Source organism: Stegastes partitus, unplaced genomic scaffold, assembly GCF_000690725.1.
Source record: "Stegastes partitus isolate 25-593 unplaced genomic scaffold, Stegastes_partitus-1.0.2 Scaffold411, whole genome shotgun sequence".
Lineage (NCBI taxonomy): Eukaryota > Metazoa > Chordata > Actinopteri > Pomacentridae > Stegastes > Stegastes partitus.
In genome coordinates this window covers 171,932-194,663 of record NW_007578142.1, presented here as the reverse complement: position 1 = coordinate 194,663, position 22,732 = coordinate 171,932, and the positions used below count along the sequence as shown (strand labels likewise).

Sequence of the window (22,732 nt, the reverse complement as noted above, 5' to 3'; positions counted from 1 at the left end):
ATAAAACATGTAAATAACAGGTTTTGTATTTTGTGTTCAGCACTTTGTTTTGACTTTTGTTGTGTTAAAGTGCTTTATAAATTAAGTTGAGTTGAGTTGAGTTGAGTTAAATATCAATGTTGTTTCTTCATTTTAGAGTCGGAAAATACATTTAAACGTGTTATACATTTATTCAAAAGTTATTTTCTTGTATGACTTTACATCATATGATAAAATACATTGTAATGGTGATGATGACAATGAACACAAACACTGGTGCACAAAAATGTCAATAATTCTTTGGAATAATGTTCATTGAAAACCTGGCTGAGACACTTTAATGTACGAGGTTAACAGAGATTTGGCCAGGAAGGCGTTCATCTACCTATACGCTTTGAACAAGACTTCCAAGTTGGTTTAGCTCCCTTCAGAGTTCTACCTGAAGTTGGGGAAAAAAATGTGATTCTGTAATGTCAGCATGTAGTGAAAGCCTGTGCTAGTATACACTTAAATAAATAGTATAGAGTTCAAGTTAGCATGACGGGCTGCAAGGTCGTGCAGTTGGTAGCACTGTTGCCTCGCAGCAAGAAGGTCACCGGTTCGCGTCCCGGTGGGGGTACTGGAATCTTTTGACATGGAGTTTGCATGTTCTCCCCGTGCAGCGTGGGTTCTCTCTGGGTTCTCCGGCTTTCTCCGACACAGTCCAAAAACACGTTGAGGTTAATTGGTGATTCTAAATTGTCCGTAGGTGTGAATATGAGTGTGCTTGGTTGTCTGTCTCTAAGTGTGGCCCTTTGATAGACTGGTGACCTGTTCAGGGTGTCCCCTGCCTTCACCCTAAGTCGGCTGGGATAGACTCCAGGCCCCCCATGACCCTACTGAGGATTAAGCGGTGTATAGATGATGGATGGATGAAGTTAGCATGACCCGTAGAGACACTTACCTGGAATTATCGTGTGAGATGCACCGTCCGACCACTTTGAAAATCAGGTGTTTACAGTCATCTGGAAGGCAGATTCAGGAGTTGGTTGTCAAAGAGAGCTACAAGACACAGTGTTGTTTAAAAGCATAGCATTGTACGCTTGAGAAGTGCTATGAATAGTTGAGTAACAGATGAATAAATAGAACTAGAAAGACTGCTATGCCCAAATTCTCTTGTCTCTTCTCTTGTCTTAACAACTGGCTATTTGCAAAATGAATTTTGCATCGTTGGTTTTTAGAAAATCACTGCATGCCCTACCCCACGTTTGAAAGGTTTTTTTAAACTTTCTTCACTCCACCATACAGTGTGTCCATTGAGTTATTAGGCTTTTCCTCTGGACGTTGATAGACTAGTTTATTTGAAGCATACTGAAGCCTTAATAAGACCATAAAGGTCAGGCTGGCTGTCCAACACTACGGCTGAGATGCTGCAACATCACCATAAGGGATTATTCTCTTTCTGTTTATGATCACAGGAAATGACGCGCATAATACTTGTGCCTGTGATTCAAGTAAGTCCTGGTGAGCAAAATCTGTAAAGCACGAATGTAGATGCAAATCGGGCTTCACGCATGCATAATACTTCCTATCAAGTGCCAAAGGTTTATTTATCTTTTGCAAAGTGTGCTTGTGCTCTGCCCAGGGAGCTTTTAACGCTACCAGTGAGTGCGTAGCATTAAAGCGACGAGGGGTTTGTTGTGATAGAGGTTATAGTTTTCTCTGGTATGTGTGGAGAGTGTAAAGAGACACCGCAGGCTGAGGGGATCACGTTGACCTCCTGGGCTCTCTGACCTCTCAGCCCTGTCAGCAGAGGCTGCCTCTCTCCTGCTGTCATCTGGAGGTGAAACTAAGCTGCGTGCTACAAGCATGACGTAGGAGCGATCTGCTTTCAGAATCACTTCGAATATGATGAATGATTCTTTGCTTTTCCTGTTAGGAAAAGAACTCAAGGGTGACTTTGCAGGAAGTCTGTAAACATTGATGGATGTTTTCAATCTGCAATTTGTCCTCTACTTTTGTTTTCTCTACCACATAAGTTTGCATCACTTGGGGATTTACTTAAAATCTAATTATCTGACTTGTGTTTCCCAGATCTCAGGAAGTAGTTTGACATGTGCTGTGTGACTATTTCTAGAAGACTCAACTTGCAATATGCTAGAATTCGATTATGATTTGCAAAATACTGCAGGACAAACAACAGAAAACGTGGTTTTATTCGAGTCTTGTGATACTCACTCTGCAGCACTGCGGTTGGATTTCTCCCTGTTGGTTTTGGCTCGGAGGGCAGCGTTGCACTGCGCCGTGCCTGCTGTACTGCCGAGCTGCCAGAACCAGTGGCCTTTAATCACACGAATGGCCTTAGCTGAATAAGTTGGCAAAGGAGACCACCCGGGACAAACTCATCCCCTTTGTGGAGAAGTAAAGAACACAGTGGTGCTGCTGTGAAAACCTCCACGATCGCTGAATATGACCCCGGCCTGTGAGTGGTCTCTGGTGTTTATACTTTGCCTGTGCTGAGAATACCAATGTGCAGCGAGCCAAACATGGAGAGGGAAGAAGGCGTCTCCGTGTCAGTGAGCTGCTGGAATAAACAGATTGTGGTTCAGAAAAGCTCAACAATCACCTTTCTGGTGTTTAGTGCCGAGCATGTGCAATCTATGTTGCATAAAAGTGTTTCATAAAGGCTGAAATTGGACTCAGAAGCGCATAACTGGAGTCTACAATTACCCCCAAGACAGCAATTAACGTTGTTATGGCACCACAGACTTTACATAAGCAGGTACTATAAGGTTATTTAGACAAAACAAAAGAGAGTAAAGCTCCATTTGCTGAAAGCTGAGTCATTTATGATCTGGTGCTTTCCGTGATTTGAATATGTATCTAATTTCAATCATTGTAGTGTTAAAAATCTAACTGAAAGAACAGTGTCTCTATTACTATAAAAACAGCTTCGTGTTGACAAGAAAGTGCTGAAGAAAGTACAACAAATAAATCAAGAAATACGATTGTAGCAGAGTCTGTTTGCATGTCAAGTGATTTGGGATGCAATGACAATAGATGGGATGGATCAAAGCTTTCAAGTTTAAAAGATCCTCATAAAGAGAGTTGGATGAGTAGGAAGTGCATAAGTCACAGTGCTTTCACCCAGGAAACTGATGTTTCTGTCCAGTAATGTACTCAAGTCTTGCCTTCACTTGATGTTTGCTATAGTTTAAGTACCAAAACTACCCGGTTAATGTTAGGAAAAGATCCTTGTTGGGTTGAAACGCACTCACAAACTTCTTGTCGCCTGGAAAGGAGCAACAGTGATAACACAAGTAAAATAACATGAGGCTGTGGATTCATGCATTTATGCAGTCATCTGACCATCAGGAACTTTCGTGGGTCTGTTGGTTTCCTCTGCACGTTGAAAAATGACACTGCAGTGTCCCCAGTGCATTTAAATGTGACACGAAGGGGTCCTGACATAGCAGCTGTATATGACAAGTTGGGAGTGAAGCCTTGTTCTTTGCTTAAAATTTTTATTTCTCTAAATGTATGCCGTTGGAAATCTGTGAAACCATATCCTTCTAGAAGGTGTATGGATAAATGGCATGAGTAGACTGCTATTTTGGCTCTCAATAAACTTGAATTATCTTTTAACAGCACAATGGGAACTCCCTTAAAGTATTTAGGTGATCTCACTGTGCTGTTACATCTTTAATCTTTGATGAAATGTCACTGAACTTAATATATAACTTCATGCATTCTTGTTAACAATGTGACAGAAATGTCTTGTATATAGTTTCTATAGGGGATCTACTGTATCACCACCAGCTCTCAGATGTCAGTCAACCTCTTCCATGGAAACGCCCTCTGTGGCTAGAAGCTTGGATGGTTTTTCCGCCAATACATCCAAGAACGGTCTTTTGAAAACCAGAAAAGTAGCTGCAGAACCGTAGACATGAGCAAAATACATAAATTTATTTTGATGTTTGACCCCAGTTCTGTCCAGATTGGTATATATAGAGGTGTCTGAGGCCTTCTTGTTTTTTTGCTCTTGTGCAGATGACATCTCTGCCATACATAACTGGAATGTGACAACCTGTTTATTAGTCACTTGAGACACAGAACTTCCACATGGTCCTGCAGGCTAGCGCTGCATAACTCGGACGTATTTGGAACTGCCTACAACATGGTCTTTGTGGAGACCTGTGTTACATGCATGGTCATGAGTTTCAGCACGTGCAACAGTAACCATTTAAGTGGCCTTTACAGTTTCCAGCAGCTTGCATCTTGAGGGAAATGCTGTTTTTAGACCTCGACAATACCTCCTTTGTGCTGGAAGTGTCGCGTCGAGGCTCTTTCCTGTGCAGAGCCTCACACGGTGTCCGTAAATTTAGCAGCTTTTGATGGTCCGACCTCGGAAAACAAACAGAAAGCTCGTGTCTGGGGCTGCGAGGTGGAGCTGAGGCCGGGATATCTGAGCAGCTGTTTCTTTTCTGCCTGTGGAGTGCAGAGTGAGTGTTGAAGCTCTCAACCCTCTGCCCACCCTGGCCGAATAGAGGAGGGAAGAAAAGGGGGGAGATCGGCAGAGGGAGGGGTGCTGCCTGTTGAGCCCAAGGTGAAAAGGGTGCCACGGTCCTGCAAATGGAGACGAGGGGCTCACACTCAATCTGACTCTGCAAGTTGGGTTGGGTTCGAGGGGGGGCGGGTGGGAGGTCGGCAGTCTGGATGGGTGCACTGTCTGCCTCGAGCCTGTTCAAGAGACAGACAGTTGCTCATTTGTCTGCTGTCCTTTCTCTCTCACTCTTTCTGTCAGTTTCCAGCCTTCCCATCTGTATGTGATTTGGACACAGGCTCAGGGGAGAGGCAAGTCCGCTAAGGGAGAAGAATCAGGGCAGGGAGGGAGTGAGGGAATGAGGGAGTGAGAGAGAGGGAGAGAGAGAGAGAGAAAGGGAGGAAGTCCACACAAGTTTGTTTTACGGGACTCAGCCCGGGCCGGGACGAGGGGCAGTGCCGCATCTGGACGTCGGGGAAAAGTGAAGCCAACCAGTGCAGCCGAGCAAAGAGGAAGCTGCCCAGAGACTTTCCCGACCGCCAGGAGACACTGACTGACGGAGAAGAGGGGAATCACTGGGCAAAAAACACAAACATGGCTGCTAAAACTCTGTCCTGGCTCTGCCTTCTCTGCATCCTCTCAGGGACTGTCTATCCAGCTTCTGCCGCCAGGCTTGGGGAACAGCAACAGTCGGTGCTGAAAGTAAGACAGATTTTTTTTGGAGGGGGGGTGCTGGTATATCGTGCATGCCAGCAGCAGCTATGTTTGACTGTCTTTGCCTGCTGTACATATGTAGAATGAAGCTCACTGTTAGACTGTCAAGGATGAGGCCGATTTCTAAGCGATTTGGGAGTTTGAGAGCTCCCTTGGGACTCTCTCTGGACACTGAAACTTTCCAACAGTCCTGCTTTGTGTTCACGCATGTGTGTGTTTGTGTCATCAGAGGTACCCCGGGGCTGAAGCTCAGATGGGCTCTAAGTTACTGTCTCCACTGTTGTCATGCCCCTCCTGCCCCTCCCTGACAGCTCCCTAATGGAAACCAGCTGCCAAATGTTGAGCAACAACCCAGAGAGACAGAGAAAGAACACAATAGGCATTAAGGGCATGAGAAGCCATTAATGACTGCTGGCACACAGGCCACAGCTTCGCATAGCTTCACTGGATATAAACTCACAGGCTCAACTTAACAAACCAGATTTTTGGGGATAAAACTTTCAGCCAGTGTACACCCTAATTGCATTCATGGGAAAGACGCATGAAATGTGAATGTGAAAATGTGATGGAGATCACAAAGGTTGGTGTATGTGCACATTTTAAGTAATGATAAAGGCAAAGCAGGAAAGCAAGAGCCAAAGTCATGGATTTGTTTGGCTGCACTGTCTAAAGATACACAAGGTGCTCTTCGTCTGTTGCAATTCTGGCAGAAAAGCAGTTTGGGGAGTGTTTTCTAACCCAAGTGTAAGAACGAAACCATGAAATTGTCATCAAAACAAACTTGGTATCGCAATCAGTAACCAAAGCTGGTTCCAAGCTGAAAAATACTCCTAAGTGAATACAGCTTTTTAAAATTTTTAAAGGCAATTTGATGCGTAAACTCTGAGATTACATCAAAAATGTAACTTCACTTCCAGACTAGATGCCACATGAAGACTGCAGGAGCTGTAAATGGTCATTTCCTGTGTTTACACACCTCATCTAATGCTGTAATCTGTTTTTTTCGTAGTTACAGGAGACAAAGTTACAATTTCACTCATCTCCTGTGGCAACTGAAAAGCCTTATTGAGCAAGACTTCCCACTTTTACTGTAGGGCTGCTACTCCAGTCAAACTGGAAGGTCAATGCTGAAATATAAATTAACCGGAGGTGTCTTTGGTGTCACCTCCATTACCCCTATAACATCGTAACCCTTTGTGTTGACCATAAATCCACCTTAGTCCAGCCAAACATCCTGAGGAATTGCTTCCATGTTGAACGATCACATACCTCATGACTTATGGCCAACTGGGTGTGGAGAGTCAGGCTATTGGCTAGACATGTGTAATTTGTCTGTTCTTTGTTCACATCCCACACAAACCAAACCAAGTTTACCAAGTCTGGTTTCTTTGTCTCATAGTAAATCTGAAAAAACCCTACCGATGCTTCGCTTTATAGGAATGTTGTGCCAGACTGTAATACGTACAGTCCTAATGCACCAATGCATGTATTCAGAATTAACTCAACTAAACTAGTATTTCTGTCAAGACTGATTATTGTACACCTTTCTTGTACAATTTGACCCCACAGTTATAAAAGATGAAGAGCCTAGAGAAACCTTTTTGGGGTTTCTCACCATTAGTACTGCGGAGGAACCTTTTGAGTTCAAGATGATTCCTTGAGGGAACCTTACTTCCAGGTTACCTCCTCAGAACAGTTCTTTAAAGTCACATTTTTGTATGATTTGGGGTTCCATTTTAAACTAATATTATCATTATAATTAAAAATTGTTTTATATTTGACTAAAATAAAGCATAAAATTACTTTTAACCTTGTTATTTCTTTATGATAAAATGAAGCAAACTGATCTTGTTATAAGGATACATGTGAAAATATTGCAATGTACACAATAACAATATAACTTTAGTGTTAAAAGTAAAATAATGTGAGTTAGGCCGATAATTAACTAAAAAAAAATCCTCCAGGAACCTCTTTTAAGTTAAAATAGCACATCTTCTCTAAATTTAGCTGTTTAAATTTAAACTTAAAAGAGATCATTCTAAGAGATCAAGCCAGTCATGCTTTCAAGCTGTAAATTTACTATTACTCCAGAAAGTTGTAGCAAATTATCAGACCACAGATGAGTTATAACTGTATTTTTTTACATGAATGTTCTGTAACACTGTGACCATCAGTATATGGTTGCTTTCTCAGAACTCTGAACTGATCAGTATGATGAAATTTGCTGATACAATGGTTGTAGATCAAAATGCAAAAGTGAATGTGAGCATATTTCATCCTCAAACGTGGCAAGGCCTCATGCATTTTCGGATATATATATATGTTTATTTCCCTGAATTTTTCCCTGAACTGAGGGTCCCCCGAGAGGAGGCCTGGCCCCCACAGCCAGACGGTCTCCACAGAGTTATTGAGTTTGGATGAGGTTCTCATGACCCGGGATCTGTCCCATCCTGAGGATGTTCACAAGAGTTAGCATGACTAAATCCAGTGTCTGAGCCTTCAAGGTCGGTAAAAGTACAGCAGCAAGTTCCAGTCAGGAGGCCAAGCGGAAATGAGAATCAACCATTCAGTCTTCTACATTTAATCCACTTAATTCCCCCACCATAGTAAAACTCCACAGACAGGCTGATGTACACAGGATATTAGCAATAGCAGTTAAAAGTTATCTTCCAGCTGTCATACAGGCTTCCCATCCATACACACACTACAGGGGGGTGGTGGGCTTCACAGTTTTGGATCTACATGACACGAGAGAGGCTGCAGACTTTGGACAGAGCTCATCTGTGGAGCCAAATCCTGTTTTTGTGCTCTGTATCGCAAAGATAGAGCCGTATGGTCAACACACAGGAAATACACTGATGCCAGAGCAGAAAAAGCGATCAAATCACTGGAAAAGCCGCTTCTCTTGAAAACAGAGAGCGGCTATATCACATGTTGAATGCCAGCTTTGTTCTTCACTGTTGAGGACACAGTAGGAGGGCCGCGGAAATAGTTCACATTACTGAGCATGCTCACAGCTGGCAGAGTGCTGCAGATGTCAATTGTTTCTGAGTACCATCATGTTTGAAAATCCTAATCCAGTTTTCAGATTCACCAAAAGAGAAATGAGTCTTAAAGTAATGAGTAAATCATCAGGGGAAAACACTTATTTGCTGTCTTTCTGAGAGATAGAATGGCAAGACTGAAATAATTTTTGGTTAATTAATGAGCTGGAGTCAGGACTAGTTAGTCTAGTATAAAAGGTGGATACCAGACTGTCCAAAACTGGTTAGCAATCAACCTTAGCTCACCAATGAGCATGTTTCTATCTTGTTTGTGTCGGCCAGTGGCTGTCAAACTGGAAGTTTCCATGATACATCTCGGTTATGAGGCTAATCCTGGTTCTGATCAGATTTGGAATATGGTGTTTACATGGAGAACCGAGAAATGTTTTTTCAAGCCATAGTGTCGCGCAAACTGGGTAACTGTGGGAAATAATGCTTAGTTTGTGTTTCTGTTCATCACTTGGATGCAGCAGCATCCACGCAGGTACTCGGCAGCGGTCAGAAACTTGTATAAGACGTATATTTGCAGCAGTTTCTTTCAGAGTGCTCCAGCTAATATAATCTGGTTTCTCAAGAATAAGAGCTTATCCAGGTTTATAAAATCAGGATATAGTGTTTCCTTGCACAAAATGTGATTCTTCCAAAACTCCATCATAGCTGCGATATTTAAGTCCATGTAACTGCAAAAGCTGTATGCACAATATCTTAGCAAATACTTAACTATTTGCACATCCACAAAGTACAAACAATACTAACACTGAGATATTTTCTGTCCTTTGGGTCTCCACAAACACCTAAGAAAAATTCTGGCTATTTAGCTCTAAATGCTCCAATATGTCCATCAGCTTGTTGCTAACCTTAGGCTATTTTCCATTGCAGGAACTTGGGCAACATTATAGGGCAATCCCAACTACTGTGCATGTTGTGAACCGTCCTTGTAGAATCTCTTTTTGAGAGGGAAAAAAGTACCTACTACAGAAAAGGTACCCATGAGCTGCCCTGGAAACCTGCTGTGCATGGCTTGATGTTGATTGCTTAAACTCAGAGAAGGAAAATGAAAAAAAAAAAAAGGTCAACATGTGTACGTTTTCTGTCCTCTGGATGTGTTTGTACAGTGGTAGTCTTCTCCTCTCTAGTATTGTTATCTTTAGCATAAAATTCACCATATCAGCTAACTTTGACATTACAAACTTAAGATTAGTATTCTCATCTCATTTTGGTAAGTGCTGAACTTTTAGGTCCAGAGCTCGAATTACAAATGGTTATTGCAACAAGTCATCCAAACACAGGAAGAAAAAGTTTATTCCACAAGCTGTTTAGCTGGCTTCAATAGACATACATTCCTCTCATTTTAGAGGAGTCTAAAGACATCCAAGTTCTACCTAAACACCATCTGCTCCATCTCCTGACTCCAACCCTCCACCCCCTGTCCTGTGACCTCCTGTGTATATACTCTGCAGCTGTTTGACCCATCATGCACTGTCACGCAGTTAATAGGTCTGAACCATTTCAAAACTCTGTTAAGTGGCTTTACAAATGGTAAATAGCAGGCATCTCAGTGCTCTTCCCATAAACTTGGGGTTTATTGCTCCTCGTGGCTTGAGCTACCATTTGGGATCATTTTAGCTTCTTTTTTTTTCTTCTTCCTGTGAGCCCCGAACCCGCTGGCATGATTAATTCAATGTGTTTGATGTGTTTACATGGATGGTTGACACATTGAGTGTTTACATGGCAATGACGGATGGCTGTGCTATCAGCGTATGTGCGCTGCGGGTCAGGGAGACCCACAGGAAAAGGGTCTGCAGGAAGAATCAGAGCTGCTGTTTGCAGGATGTTTCACATTTAGCTGTCTAAATAATAGTGCCTTTGTCTCACAGCCCATCTGTGGATAAATCAAAGGAAAGTATGAAGCACAAGTGGGCAAAAGGCTACTGTACGTCCGTGGAATGTTCCATCTTCTGCTCATTCTGAATGCAAAGCATCAATGTCCAGCTGACTGGCTGGAACAACGAGGTCAAACTGTGGAGTTCTTACAGTCTGCTGCAAACAGAGTGTGATTGTACGCCTCATTGAATGGTGCTGCTTCAAAAGATGTTCAGACACATGCGTGCATGTGTGTGTGGGTGCGTGTGCGCGTGTGTGAGTGTGTGTGTGTGTGTGTGTATGTGTGTGTGTGACTCTTACATCACACCATCCTGAGAAGGCCTGGTGAACAAACATCAGACAGGATGCAGGGTTTAACATGACATTCTGTAAAAAGGGAGGATGCTGCAATTCGGAAGAGTTTCCTCACAACTTGCACTGGAGAGTTAAGAAATGTTACTTAAAACATGTAGGTCAGAGCTTAAATTGTTTGTATATCTAGTGCTGAAGTTAAACTGCAAAACTATCTAACTGATCATCAGTGTAACACAGTTTAATAGAAGTGTGTTAGTGCTGTACTTCAGATATATTGTTTTTCTCAAACAAGCTGAGTACCCTTTAAAGGTACTATAATACCTTTCAGACAGCTTTTCCGTACAACTTGGAGGTTGGAGAAGGTGTCCCCTTACCCTTTGGCCTGGACCTGTGTCTGTTTTAGTAATCTATTTGCACTTAAAAAGCAGTCTCTGTCTTTGATGAGCCGGGGTGATATGTGTAGCAGATGAATAAAGTAGTTTTGCAAAAGTTTAGAAGATTCATTCGAAACAGTATCCTAAGTTTATACTGGAGTGTTGTGTGTCTTTTAGGTGAGTGCTGAGTTTGGTCATGACTGATTCAATATGTTCCAGGTTTCAAAATGAATCGCCTCTCTTATAAGAGTTTCTCCACTTTTTTCTTGATGTGCTGAGGTTTTTGTTTGAGGATTTTTTTTACTGGTCGTCTTACAGACTTCAGATTGACTCAGGAACATTTAGAGGTAGAGATGTTGTGATCTGTTGTTTTTGTCTTTGATCTGATGTAGCTAATACACATTTCAAGTATTACATACAGTAGTAACCTGTGGTACCTCAGACTTGGCACTCAGTAGTTCCATATTTGCAAGCAGAGAGCATTGTAACAGAGTAGCTAGCAAAGGGTCACCATGACAAAGACTTCTGTGATGCTTAACAGTTTCCAGCCAGAGCTCCTGTGTTCAAGACAAACTGTGACCGACCAGTGCAAAGTGTTTCTATATCCCAGGGGGGAATGGAACAGAACTGCCTTTATGGCCCATATCATATGTCTGTTGACTAAAACAGCAATATCAGCATAGGGCAAAGAAACCACTGTGATGACTGATAATGCTGCATTTATTAAGAACATTATTGAAAATTTGCTAACAACCTGCTACAAATTGTGCTCTCATTGTACAACACCTCGTTGTAGGTGTAAGTCGATGTAAGTCTTAGGTTCATGCCATTACCAGTTAGTTAGAAAATGCCTTGACATCCTCTAGTTCTGCACAAATAATAAGTGCATCTATTTGGGATACAATGGGGTCTCAAAGTGTGAGACTACATCAGAAATCTGTGATAATCAGAAACATGACATCGAAAGTGAAAGTGCAACAAGTAAGATTGTAACTCTCAGCAAAGAGGAGCTTTCACATCATGGATAGACAGATGGTTTCTAAGTGGGCAGCTGTATCCAAACCATATTCAGGCAGACCAAAAGTGAGCAAACCATCTGAAAATACATATGTTAAACTGTCTTCACTGAGAGATAGAAAAGCAACTTTATCACAGATACAGAATTTGTTAAAGAATGGAAGACTCCAATCAACAAAAGGCCTGTCTAGTCATGCTCCCAGAAGACATGTGGCGTCTTTAAACCCCTTCTCAGGAGGGGAAACGAGGCCAAATGCTTCAAGTGCTAAGATTTACCAGTGTTTCCCAGCAGATGATGGAAAAAGGCCTAGCTACTAATGAATCCAAGTTACAGATTTTTTTTGAGTGTATCAGATCCACAGTGGTGGCAGTAATATCTTTTGTCTGTTTTGTGTCTCTGGATTTGGAATCCACTCCACTCTGACCAAGGAGAAGTAGCACTCCATTTTTCAAAGACATGCTGCACCCTCTGGTTTGCATCTTTGTGTGGAAGGATTCAAACTGCAGCAGAATAATGAGTCCAAACTCACTTCAAAGCTTTGACCTGAAGACCAAAGAAGACTAAGGAGTGCCGACTGTCATGGACTCTCCTCCACAGTCACCTGACCTCAACCCCACTGAACATTTATAAAGGGACTGGAAGACTGAGAAAGCCAAACATTCCTGACATCACAAGAAGCTGTTTGAAAGTTTTGCAGACAGTTTGTTGTGAAATTTACTCTTTATTCATTTTGGTGACTTGATGTTATCTCTACTACCACTATCAAGGCAAATTTCCATGGCATACACATCAGCTCTCCATAAGATTGAGCCGCCAAGCCTTAATGTCAGCTTTGTACACAATATATTCTGCTTTCAGTCTATATTTTTAGACAGTACACATGTAGCCTATTCACCTATTCAGGGATTGAAAAATGTACACAAAAGCAAAGGTTTTAGCAGGATACAGTCCATGTGGCTCCAGATGCTTCTTCAGGCGCACTGGGGTCACTCAGTTACATGGCAGTTTCTTTAATACGCTTATCTAATGTGTTCAGCCTCGTTTCCATCTCTGTTTTGAGCTTGAAACAACCAATCAGCTTGCTTGATGCACAGGTTCAAACTGTATGTTGATAAGATTTATGGACAATAACTTCTATGTATAGTTACTAAACAGTTCCTCTGCTCTGTTTCTGCTAATTATTTACTTAGAATTTACATTTCTGTTGCCAATACAGGTGTGCACAAAGGGATTTTTCCTCAGCGAGCAGAACATATGCCTACCATGTAACTGCAAAGGCCACGCTGACTACTGTGAAGACATCACTGGTGTTTGTATAGTAAGTTTGCTGCATTGTTTTTTTACTCAAACTATCCAACTGAACAAAGCATGCCATGAATTTAATGTCTCTCCCTTCCAGAACTGCAGAGACCGCAGTACAGGTGATTTCTGTGAAATGTGTGAAGACGGATACATGGTGGCTCCCACCCTGGATGGACGCCACACCTGCAAACCCTGCGCCTGCCCCCTGTCCGTCCCCTCCAATAAGTAAGCTGGTCTGTTCTTGTTTGTGCAACCACAGGGATGAATGTTGGCAAGCAGCGTGTAATCTCTCAAATACTTTCCCCTGTGTGTCCGGCCAGTTTCGCAGTGCACTGTGACAGAGGAAGTGCCATTCTGCGGTGCAAGTGCCAAGAGGGCTATGCTGGACATATCTGTGAGAGGTCAGTGCTGAGGAGGCTCTGAACAAGCAGTCAAGAACAGTGTAAATCCACTTTACCTGAAAAATGCTCCATGCACATTCATGAAAAACTGTGGATGAGTGTCTGATGTGAGCAGAACTTCATGTCGGGGCATCAGCCACATTTAAGTCCACAATACTCACTTTACTGACGTTACAGTAGATTAACTGCAACCTGTGTGCAGCATGTTTGGAATGTGTGGCTAATTTCTTAAAGAGTGCTAAATAAATAATTTACGAATCCTCATAAATTATTCAGGTTTCCTCGTATCTGTGTTCAAGAGGTTCAAATGCTTGTTTGGCAAACATTTAAAAAACACCAACAGTTTCCATTGGATGCTTCACAGAACACAGGCATTTACACACAAAAAAAAACCTGCAAGTGCAGCACAGCTACTCTTGTGTCCACTCATTAGTCACATCACTGCACTCCAAAATACTTAAAATAATACAACAGTTTGCATCAATCTTTTTGAATTCAGACAGCTTCTAATGAAAATATGTTCAGCCAACAAACTACACTGACTTAAGCTGCAATGATAATTAAAAGCTAAAGTAAACTTAATCTTTTGTTCATTAATAAAGGCCCAAAATTCAGTTTGTTTGCTCTTCAAGCTGCACCACCACACCAACACTCCACCTTCCCAAAATAATATGTAGCACACTACATGTAGGTGTCCGTTTGTCTGTAGGTTGTTTAAATCACTGAGTATCCAAACACGTGTTTATCCTTAACTTCTTTCCTTGTGATAGGCAGTGATATGTCTGCTGTTTTCCTTATCCAGGTGTGCTCCTGGGTACTATGGCAACCCAATGGCAATTGGTAATTCCTGCAAGAGGTGCGACTGTAACGGCAACTCCGACCCGAACCTGATCTTCAGCGAGTGCCACAACGTGACGGGTCACTGCCAGCACTGCTGGGGAAACACCGCTGGCGCCAACTGCGAGAGGTGCGCTCCAGGTTTCTACGGCGACGCCATCAGTGCCAAGAACTGCAGAGGTGAGGGCAACGAGTGAACTCCCACATCCTGAACCGTCATTCAAGAGATGCTTGATCCATGAAAGCTGTTTGCTGTTTAATGCTCTGTTAAACCCCAATAATGCAACTCATGCATCTTAAGCTTATCACAAAGCTGGATGTATAATAAAAGCAGGAAGATTAATGAAGCTTGTTGACACAGTTGCTCCGGCTGGCTGTTGTACATACTTGTCACACACCCAGTGACACCAGACGTACATTCCTCCAAATCAGTGTTGTAAAGCATGATAACCTGCAGTGTTATGTCATGCTGTGTTGGAGTAAAAATAAGAGCCGTTTGAGGAATTGTGTTTTTACAAGATGTGCAAGACAAGTTTCGTTTTCAGCATTATGCGTGCAGTGTGTATGCAACGTCAAAGTTTCTCTATGGAAAGACAAGACAAGGTCACAATTCCAGATCAAGGATTACAATATGCCTTTCGAGGCCCTGCAAGTCCAAAAATAACCCTTTCCACCATGCTTGTGATGTAATTTGACCTCTAAAGTTCTCATCCCTGTCTATGTCCTGCGTCTCTCCTAGAATGCGAGTGCAACAAATGTGGCACCTCTTCATGCGACGACAGGACAGGAGTGTGTCACTGCAAGCCAGGAGTCACTGGACGACTCTGCGACCAGTGTGAGGTGAGACAAACCCAAGATTCCTGCAAGGAGACGCAGACATTCACTGTTGATGGACAGTTCAAAAGATCACATCAGTTTTCTTTTTGTAGCTTTGGCCATTCTGAGCTGTAGACACCTCAGAAAGTATTCACTGTCACTTTTTATACACTTTGTTGTGTTGTAAATTTTCTTGTCTAAAGTTTTTCCCAGTAATCTACGCTCAGTAAACTATCATGATAACGGGAAAACAAACTTCCTTCAAATCTGAAGCACAAATTTCTCTTTTACAGTGGCAGTCCACAGCGTAGTCAGTTGCCACCTGTTGCTTCATTCATCTTTAAGATGTCTCTAGAACTCGATCGAAGTCCACCTGTGTGGAACTGAACTGATTAGACATAGTCACACTACATGTCATCTCCATGATAAAGTAGTGGCAAGGCCTAGATCAGGGTGAGGGTGTAAAATCATTTCTAAAGCTTGGCCTGTTCCCAAAAGCACAGTGCCCCCTATAAGTGTTAAATAGTATAAGTTTGAAACTATGAGGACTCACTCCTCCTTAAGCAGGTCGTTGGTGACTAAGAGTGTAAGTGTCACTATGACAGAGCTTCAGGAGTTCTCTGCAGAGATGGGAGAACCTGCAGGAGGGATGAACATCTCAGTAGCAGTCCATCAATCAAGTCTCATGGTGGACAGGAGAGACAGAAAACATTCTATCCATCTGTCTAAACGCACAACAGTCGATTTAGTGTTGTCTAAAGGCATTTAAAGTATTCTGGGAGCATGAGGGAAAAGATTTTTTTGATCTGATGAGACAAAAATTGAACTCCCTGTACTCCACATCTGTATAAAAGCATGGTGGTGGCAACATCATGCAATGGTGCCGCTTCACAGTGGCCGGGGGTAAGAGACTGGTCAGAATGAAAAGGCAATGAATGCAGCCAAATATTGCAAGGTTTTAAAAAAGAAACCTGAAAAAAAAAAAGAAAAAAGAAAACCTGCCTCAGAGGACACAGACTTTAGATTGGGGTGATGGTTTACTTTTAAGTACAACAATTGTTTAAAGGATACAGCCAAGAAAATGCTGGGGTGGCTTCAGAACCAGTCTCTGACTGTCCTTGAGTGACCTAACCAAAACCCCAACTTCAACCTTGTAGAACATAAGAGGATAAATGTAAAGATCACAGTTCACAGATGCTTTCTATCCAAACTGAAGAAGATGGAGAGGATCTGTCAGGGAGAGTGAGATAAACTACCTAAATCCACATGTGCAAAACCTGCAGAGACTTACCCAAGCAGAGTCAAAGGTGCAACTGCTGCTAAACAGGCTTTTATGAAGTGTTACATTAAGTTTTTGGAATGCTTTTGTAAACGAGAGATTTCCCTTTTTAATATTTAGCAAATTTGCAAAAACATTTACGAAACATGTTTATTTGGAAAAGACAACAAAGACAAAGTGACAAATTGTGAATGAATTATCTATGGAAAAGATCAGAATTCCAGACTAATGTCCTGGCACAGAACTAGGTGTCTGGCCGCTATAACCACAACAAGAACTACAACAAAACCACAAAAGAAGTCCCCAAGCAACTCGGTAAAAAGGTTATTGAAAAGCAATAGTCGTGGATGTATACAAACAAATTTCCAAGTAGTTGAATATCTGATGACACCAGAATTGAACTCTTTGGCATTCAGACTATATGTTCGGCGGACACCAAACATTGCACATCATCATCATAAACTTGCCATCCCAACTCTGAAGTATGGTGGTGGCAGCATCATAATGTTGGAAGGTTTCTCGGTAGCAGGCCCTGGAAGGCTTGTAAAGGTAGAAGGTAAAATGAATGCAGTAAAGTATAAGGAACTGCTAAAGGTGGTTAAATCTTTTTTTATTGGGACTTTAGTAGTAATGTTATCACAATATGAGATACCAGCACTGAGACCACTGTGTATGATGTTATTATAATAGAAATTATGCCCGTAAGTAGCAAAATGAAACCCCAGGTACCCCATAAATAATGCACAATATGTTTCAAAATTAACTCAAACAGGCAGATGACTAGACATTAACAAAGTTTTTCATTCATACAATCTAGGAGGGCTACTCTGGTTTCTCCAGCTGTCAGGGCTGTCGGAGGTGTGAATGTGGGCAAGCTTCCCTTCGCTCCACCTGCCATCCCCTCACTCACAGCTGTCCATGCCGCCCGGGGGCCGGAGGTCGTTACTGCGAGCGCTGCCTCCCAGGATACTGGGACTACAGCCCCTCCGGCTGCCAGAGTAAGTCATCCGTCCTTATACATGTCAAACATTTTCTTACTGTTCTGAAATAAAGACCATTTGTTGAAACATTCAAAACAGATTCCCAGAAGAAAAGGCTGCACTGAATGCTTATGTTCCCACACCCACTACTGCAGTAGTGCTCATGATGTCAGAGAAGCATCTGCTGGGAGCCGTGACCCTGTGGTCAGAAACTCTCTGCAGAGAGTTGCATGACATCACCGTGCAACCCAAATCTATATCCATACACAGCTGCTAAAATACTCAGTCCCACACAAGAGAGGCCACAAGACAGATGTGCAGGCGTCAAGCCAACTAACCATCTGTGGGTCTCCATATATATTTGATAACTGCACTGACGTGTTTCCTGCTGATCAGGAATTTTAAAAGATGTGCAGAACTTTGTGTAACTGTGTGTGATGAAATATATCTGTTTTTTTTCATAGAGTGTGACTGTGAGAGCGGCTACTGTGACATGCATACAGGAGAATGCCTGGCCGAGGCTGCAACAGTCAACCTGTGCAACATCAGTAAGTGGAGCAAATTCTAATAGCAGACTCCACAACAGAAAAATGTAGTGTGAAAAAGAACAAAACACCTTCCAATCCATGTTTTGTCTGGTTTTAGGTTGTGATGAGTGCATTTGGCATCTGATTGGAGACTTGCGTCTGTCCAATAAGACACTGGACCAGCTCAAAGTTGGAGTGTTGAACATCTCCACTGGTGCTGCTGCTAACGACAGGCTCAAGTACTACAACTACACCGCTCATCGACTGCAGGTACATGCAACATAATGGACGAAATGTAAATACAAGATCACAGCGGCATACTCCATATCTGTGAAGACAAATTAAAGCTGCATGAGTTAAACATTTCATATGAACTGTGTTGCATAGAAGTTTGTATCATGTGAAAATGGGGTTTTTGGTCATACAGCAACACGTGAGCCCTAAATAAAGTCTTGCATTTGTAGAAATAAAATGTGAAGTTCAAGACTGAAATGTTTGCCAAAATTACTGAAAAGAGTTAAAATAATCATTAATATACTGAAATGATGTCCTCCTCCCCCAGAATTTTGAAGACATCATTGCAGCATATTGGGGTGTCCAGATTATACAGGTTTTACAATTAAAAACTTTACTGTTAGAGTTACTGGAGTTATTGACAACCAAAATATTGGACATACATTGGTCTTGTGTCCAGAGAGACACCTTTAAATCAGTGCTGATGTTGCTTTGTGTCTGATTTATGCTTCAACAGGCAATAATTTGCTAAAATGTTTGCTCTGTCGTATCTTAGCTTGGTGTGGAGTTTTTCCCCCAAGTCTGCTAACAATGTAATGACCTCTAAGCAGATTTAAACATAAAAAGCTGCATTGGTCTGGCTCTTTGGGAGGAATTCTGTCTTATTTTTCCTTTAAATCTTCATAGTATGATGAGTTTTTAAAAAATATATTGTTATTAATAACTCACTGGAATGTGGTCTGATAAAGGATATAATCTGTTTTGTTTCCAGACTCAGTTTGAAAACTGGAGAAACAAGTCGTCTATGATGAAGACCCAGACTGGTGAGCTGGAGGAGGCGACAGACGCTGTGGTGTTGGACATCAAACGGCTGGGAGAGTCGGTCAGCAAACTCTTCATCTTTCATATAGTCATGTGCATCTCAGCAGTAACCTAACACTGTACTTGTAGTTTAAGCTGCTTTGCTGTATGTGCTTCCATGAAATCCTAGAAATTCTTTACATGGCAAGCAAAGTTGGACCTGAGATGTCCCAGTGATTTAGACTTACTGCAATCTTTGTTTAACACACCTTAGAGTCCCAGAGTTAACTTCTTAGCACATGACTTCAGCCACTAGTTGGTGTCATTTCTAGTTTTTCTTGTTTTCCAGGAGAGTGTGGTGAAGAATCTGGGGAGCGAGTTGGATACCGACACTCTGGAGACCTTCACCCTGGCTGAGCAGCTCAGCACGAATCTCACCGACCTCAACATACGTATTGAAGGTACTAAACGGCTGTGCTCATGTGCAACTTTAAAATGCAAGTTTAAATTTTCCATAGTTACATACATACATCTGACAGGCCCGTATGGGTACGTCTGATGGAAAGTTGGAAAGCACTGTAGTATGAGATCCAAGGAATGGAATGAAAACAGAAGCAAAGACAGTAAAGTGTTAACACAGCCTGTTTGTATTAATGTATGTGTTTGTGTACAGAGATGATCCATGACTGGGAGCTGTACAGCGTTCAACGGGATGTGGATCCGGAGGTGGTCAGACAAAACACTGAGGCGGCTCAGGAGATGGTGAACTGGATGAGGACACTGGACCTGTCGCCGCGAGAGCCCATCGCCACCGATGAGTCGACTGAGGCCCACGATTGTGAGCAGATTTAGACACACAGTGCAAACACGAAGCTGCAAAGTGCACAAACGAAGTAACTGTTACCTCCTGGTCTCACTGTAGTGAGCTGGGTTTGGTAAAATATGTATAAACATCAATATTAAATGAAAGATTCAGCATATTTAAAGAACACATGATTGTACTAAATGGTGTGGAAGGTATAAAACATGATGGTAGGTAAACTAAAAGGCCAGTTAAAAAGCTTATGTTGGCAAATAAGTCTGGCAATTATGGGATAATGTTGAGAGTAGAACAGTCCAAAATTAAGCCAAGAGACTCAGTTGTAGAGCGTTATCTACCTGTCTTTGCTCATTTTAGTTAATATTTTGTTAACTTTGGTCTTTCCAGCAAAACCCCTGAGAGTGCCAATCTGAACAAGAATGTCTTTTAATTCTTATGAATTCGAATTTTATGGGAGAAAAGCAAACATTTCTAACTGTTCTAATAACTATGGCTGTCCCAAAAATATCGACTGGGCCAACTACACTAGCGATGCTAAACTCCAGCAATGCTAGCAGGTTTGAGAGGACCAATAGGCACAACTGGTTTTTGAGCCAAATACGAACAGAGAGAGAGCAGCAGTTACTAATTAGCACTAAATATGGAGTGCAACTGAGGCTGATGGGATATCTAAAAATTGCGAAATTTTGAATTGACAGCATGTGGTATTGATATCTGGAAGCTGCCCAACACTACCGTCCCCAGACCCATTTTAAAGCTGTTAAAAACCTTGATTTTGTGTTGTCAAACTTTAAGAGCAAAAAAAAAATAAAAAATGCTAACATTGTTAAAGAAAACTAACAGTTAAAGAAGAAAACATCACTAAGTTACAAAGAACACAGACACAGTAAAAAAAAAATGTAGATGGAAACTGTAGTCACAGCTGTGACCAACCACAAACTCATATTCGATTTTTTTTTAAAAACAACAAATTTGTCACAGACGTCTACAGTAGCAACTCCTGAGTTGACCCAGATGTGACACGAATGATGAGGAGGTGATGTTTCTGGTTGTGTATTCAGTGCTGAGGCGCATCCGTCAGTTGGAGAAGAAGCTGGTGATGACGGACGGCCGCCTCCCATCCATCAGAGAGGTTCTGACCCGACTCTCCAGCAGGCTGTCGGACGCCCGTGGATTTCTCCTGAAAGCATCTAGCACCGTGCAGGAGACTGAGGACAAGAACAGAGCCAGCGTCCTCAAATTCCAGAGGAAAGAGGTGATTTCTCATAACCCCTCTCAGCTCCAGCTACAACCTTCACTCACCCCTCCTTCAACACTCCTCAACAACTCTGTTTGTCAGTATGGATGCATCGGTATATGATTCTATAGAGAGCTCAGATCTCCTCTAACTTCTGTCTGCTTTAGCTCCATTCACAGAGTTTCAAACAGTGTTGAGTTTTGCTTTATCACAAAAGGATTCTACACACACAGTTGCACAAGAAGGCTTTAAGAGAGCGATCTGGTTGTAGTTTGCCCAGCATGTCAGAGGAGTCTATTGCTTGTGGTATTTAAGTGCTGAGAACAGAACTACAACCATGTGTGGGAGCTTTGGACTGTTACATTAGGAGGAGGCCCGCACAGGGGGAGAAGCTGCAATGCTTTTTCCCATGACAATATCCAGAGCCCACACGTAGAAACACGGTGCAGCCAGCCAATTCACAGAATCAAGACTGGAGGGAGGAGATTCATGTAATTCTCCACGAGAGAAATCCAAAACACTGACAAGCTTTTAGACTGCTCTGCAAATATTATGCTGAATATGTCATAGATGGCCAGATAGATAGCGGAGAAATTGTTTAGACATCTTGGCAGGGGTATTTACTTTAAATCTGCTTTATTATAAGCAGAGATGCATGCTGTATTAATATATGTCGATGCATCTGCAATTTCTTTGGCAACCCTGAAGACATACTACGACATAAAGCGGTAAAGTAGTGTTGTTTAAAAGCAGTGTTAAAATTACAGCTGAGCCTTTTGCTTGAACATTTGCCACAGTATTTACTGCATTTAAACTCCAGTTGCTACTGTGAAATGTAGCACCAGGTCAGAAAATATATGTATAGTGACAATCAAAAAAGTTTGGATTCCATTTGAATTGTGTTGCGAATTTTGCAAGTTTTGACCTCATTGCAGCTTTTCCCCAAAGCTACCCAGAGCTGCTGAAGATTGAGATAAATAGGTAGGCTTGCCACATTCACATATCTCTCAGTGTGGCCAGACTTGTTGTGGTTTTCACCCACCTCTTATAAGACCTTTTCTCTTCCTCAAAGTGACATCTGCCAAGATAATGGCAATCTTGTGTTGTTGTTTGTCATGCAATGAGAAATTTAATTCATACAATTTTCACACAAAATAAATAGTGTTTTACTGTCTTTACTGCAAAATTGTCTTTTAATTTGACAAAAATTCTACGTGCAATTGATGGCTCGGTTCAAACAGGATCAAAAATGATCTCGCCATTGATTACTGTGCATATTTTTTTCCAAGATCAGGTACCGTAGGGCTCACCAGAAGTGATAGTACTCAGCCTCTCGAGATAGATTTGGTGGATACTTTGTCCCCTTAATATTAAAACAAGATAACCACCTGCTGCCCAAATAGCAGTATCTCCAAAGACCCCCATTAAAAACCAAACATCTGTAGCACAATTAACAGAACATCTCCAACAAACAAAGTTGATTTTGACCCATTCTAATGAATTTTCTTGTGTAAAATTTAGAAATTTGTGAAATTTTGCTATCATCACAATGTTAAATCTATGGGCTGAGTCTGAGCACACAGGTGAAGCCAGCAGAGAAAACCCCACTGAGCATGTGCACTGAATCACACAACTTCAAGGTTTAAAGCTGTTTTTTCTTTCAGGCACC

At 41.9% G+C, this 22,732-nt stretch overlaps 1 protein-coding gene across 1 annotated transcript; it reads left to right on the top strand.

Moving 5' to 3' along the window:
• The first annotated feature begins 4,700 nt into the window (after window positions 1–4,700).
• Window positions 4,701–21,186, top strand: LOC103360011 (laminin subunit alpha-5-like). Its single transcript, XM_008285630.1, has 13 exons — window positions 4,701–5,203; window positions 13,046–13,147; window positions 13,229–13,356; window positions 13,452–13,532; window positions 14,335–14,549; window positions 15,109–15,209; window positions 17,282–17,462; window positions 17,909–17,992; window positions 18,090–18,241; window positions 18,978–19,088; window positions 19,356–19,467; window positions 19,680–19,844; window positions 20,888–21,186. Exons 1-13 carry the CDS (start codon window positions 5,096–5,098, stop codon window positions 21,184–21,186), a joined length of 1,839 nt encoding a protein of 612 aa, XP_008283852.1. The 5' UTR covers window positions 4,701–5,095.
• The last annotated feature ends 1,546 nt before the right edge of the window (window positions 21,187–22,732 follow it).

Excerpts from the sequence above, each read along its gene's own strand:
- LOC103360011 (XM_008285630.1), top strand. The coding sequence starts at position 5,096 with ATGGCTGCTAAAACTCTGTCCTGGCTCTGCCTTCTCTGCATCCTCTCA. Across the intron at positions 14,550-15,108 it reads CAGTGCCAAGAACTGCAGAG|AATGCGAGTGCAACAAATGT; the intron begins GTGAGGGCAACG and ends CGTCTCTCCTAG. Across the intron at positions 17,993-18,089 it reads AGTCAACCTGTGCAACATCA|GTTGTGATGAGTGCATTTGG; the intron begins GTAAGTGGAGCA and ends GTCTGGTTTTAG.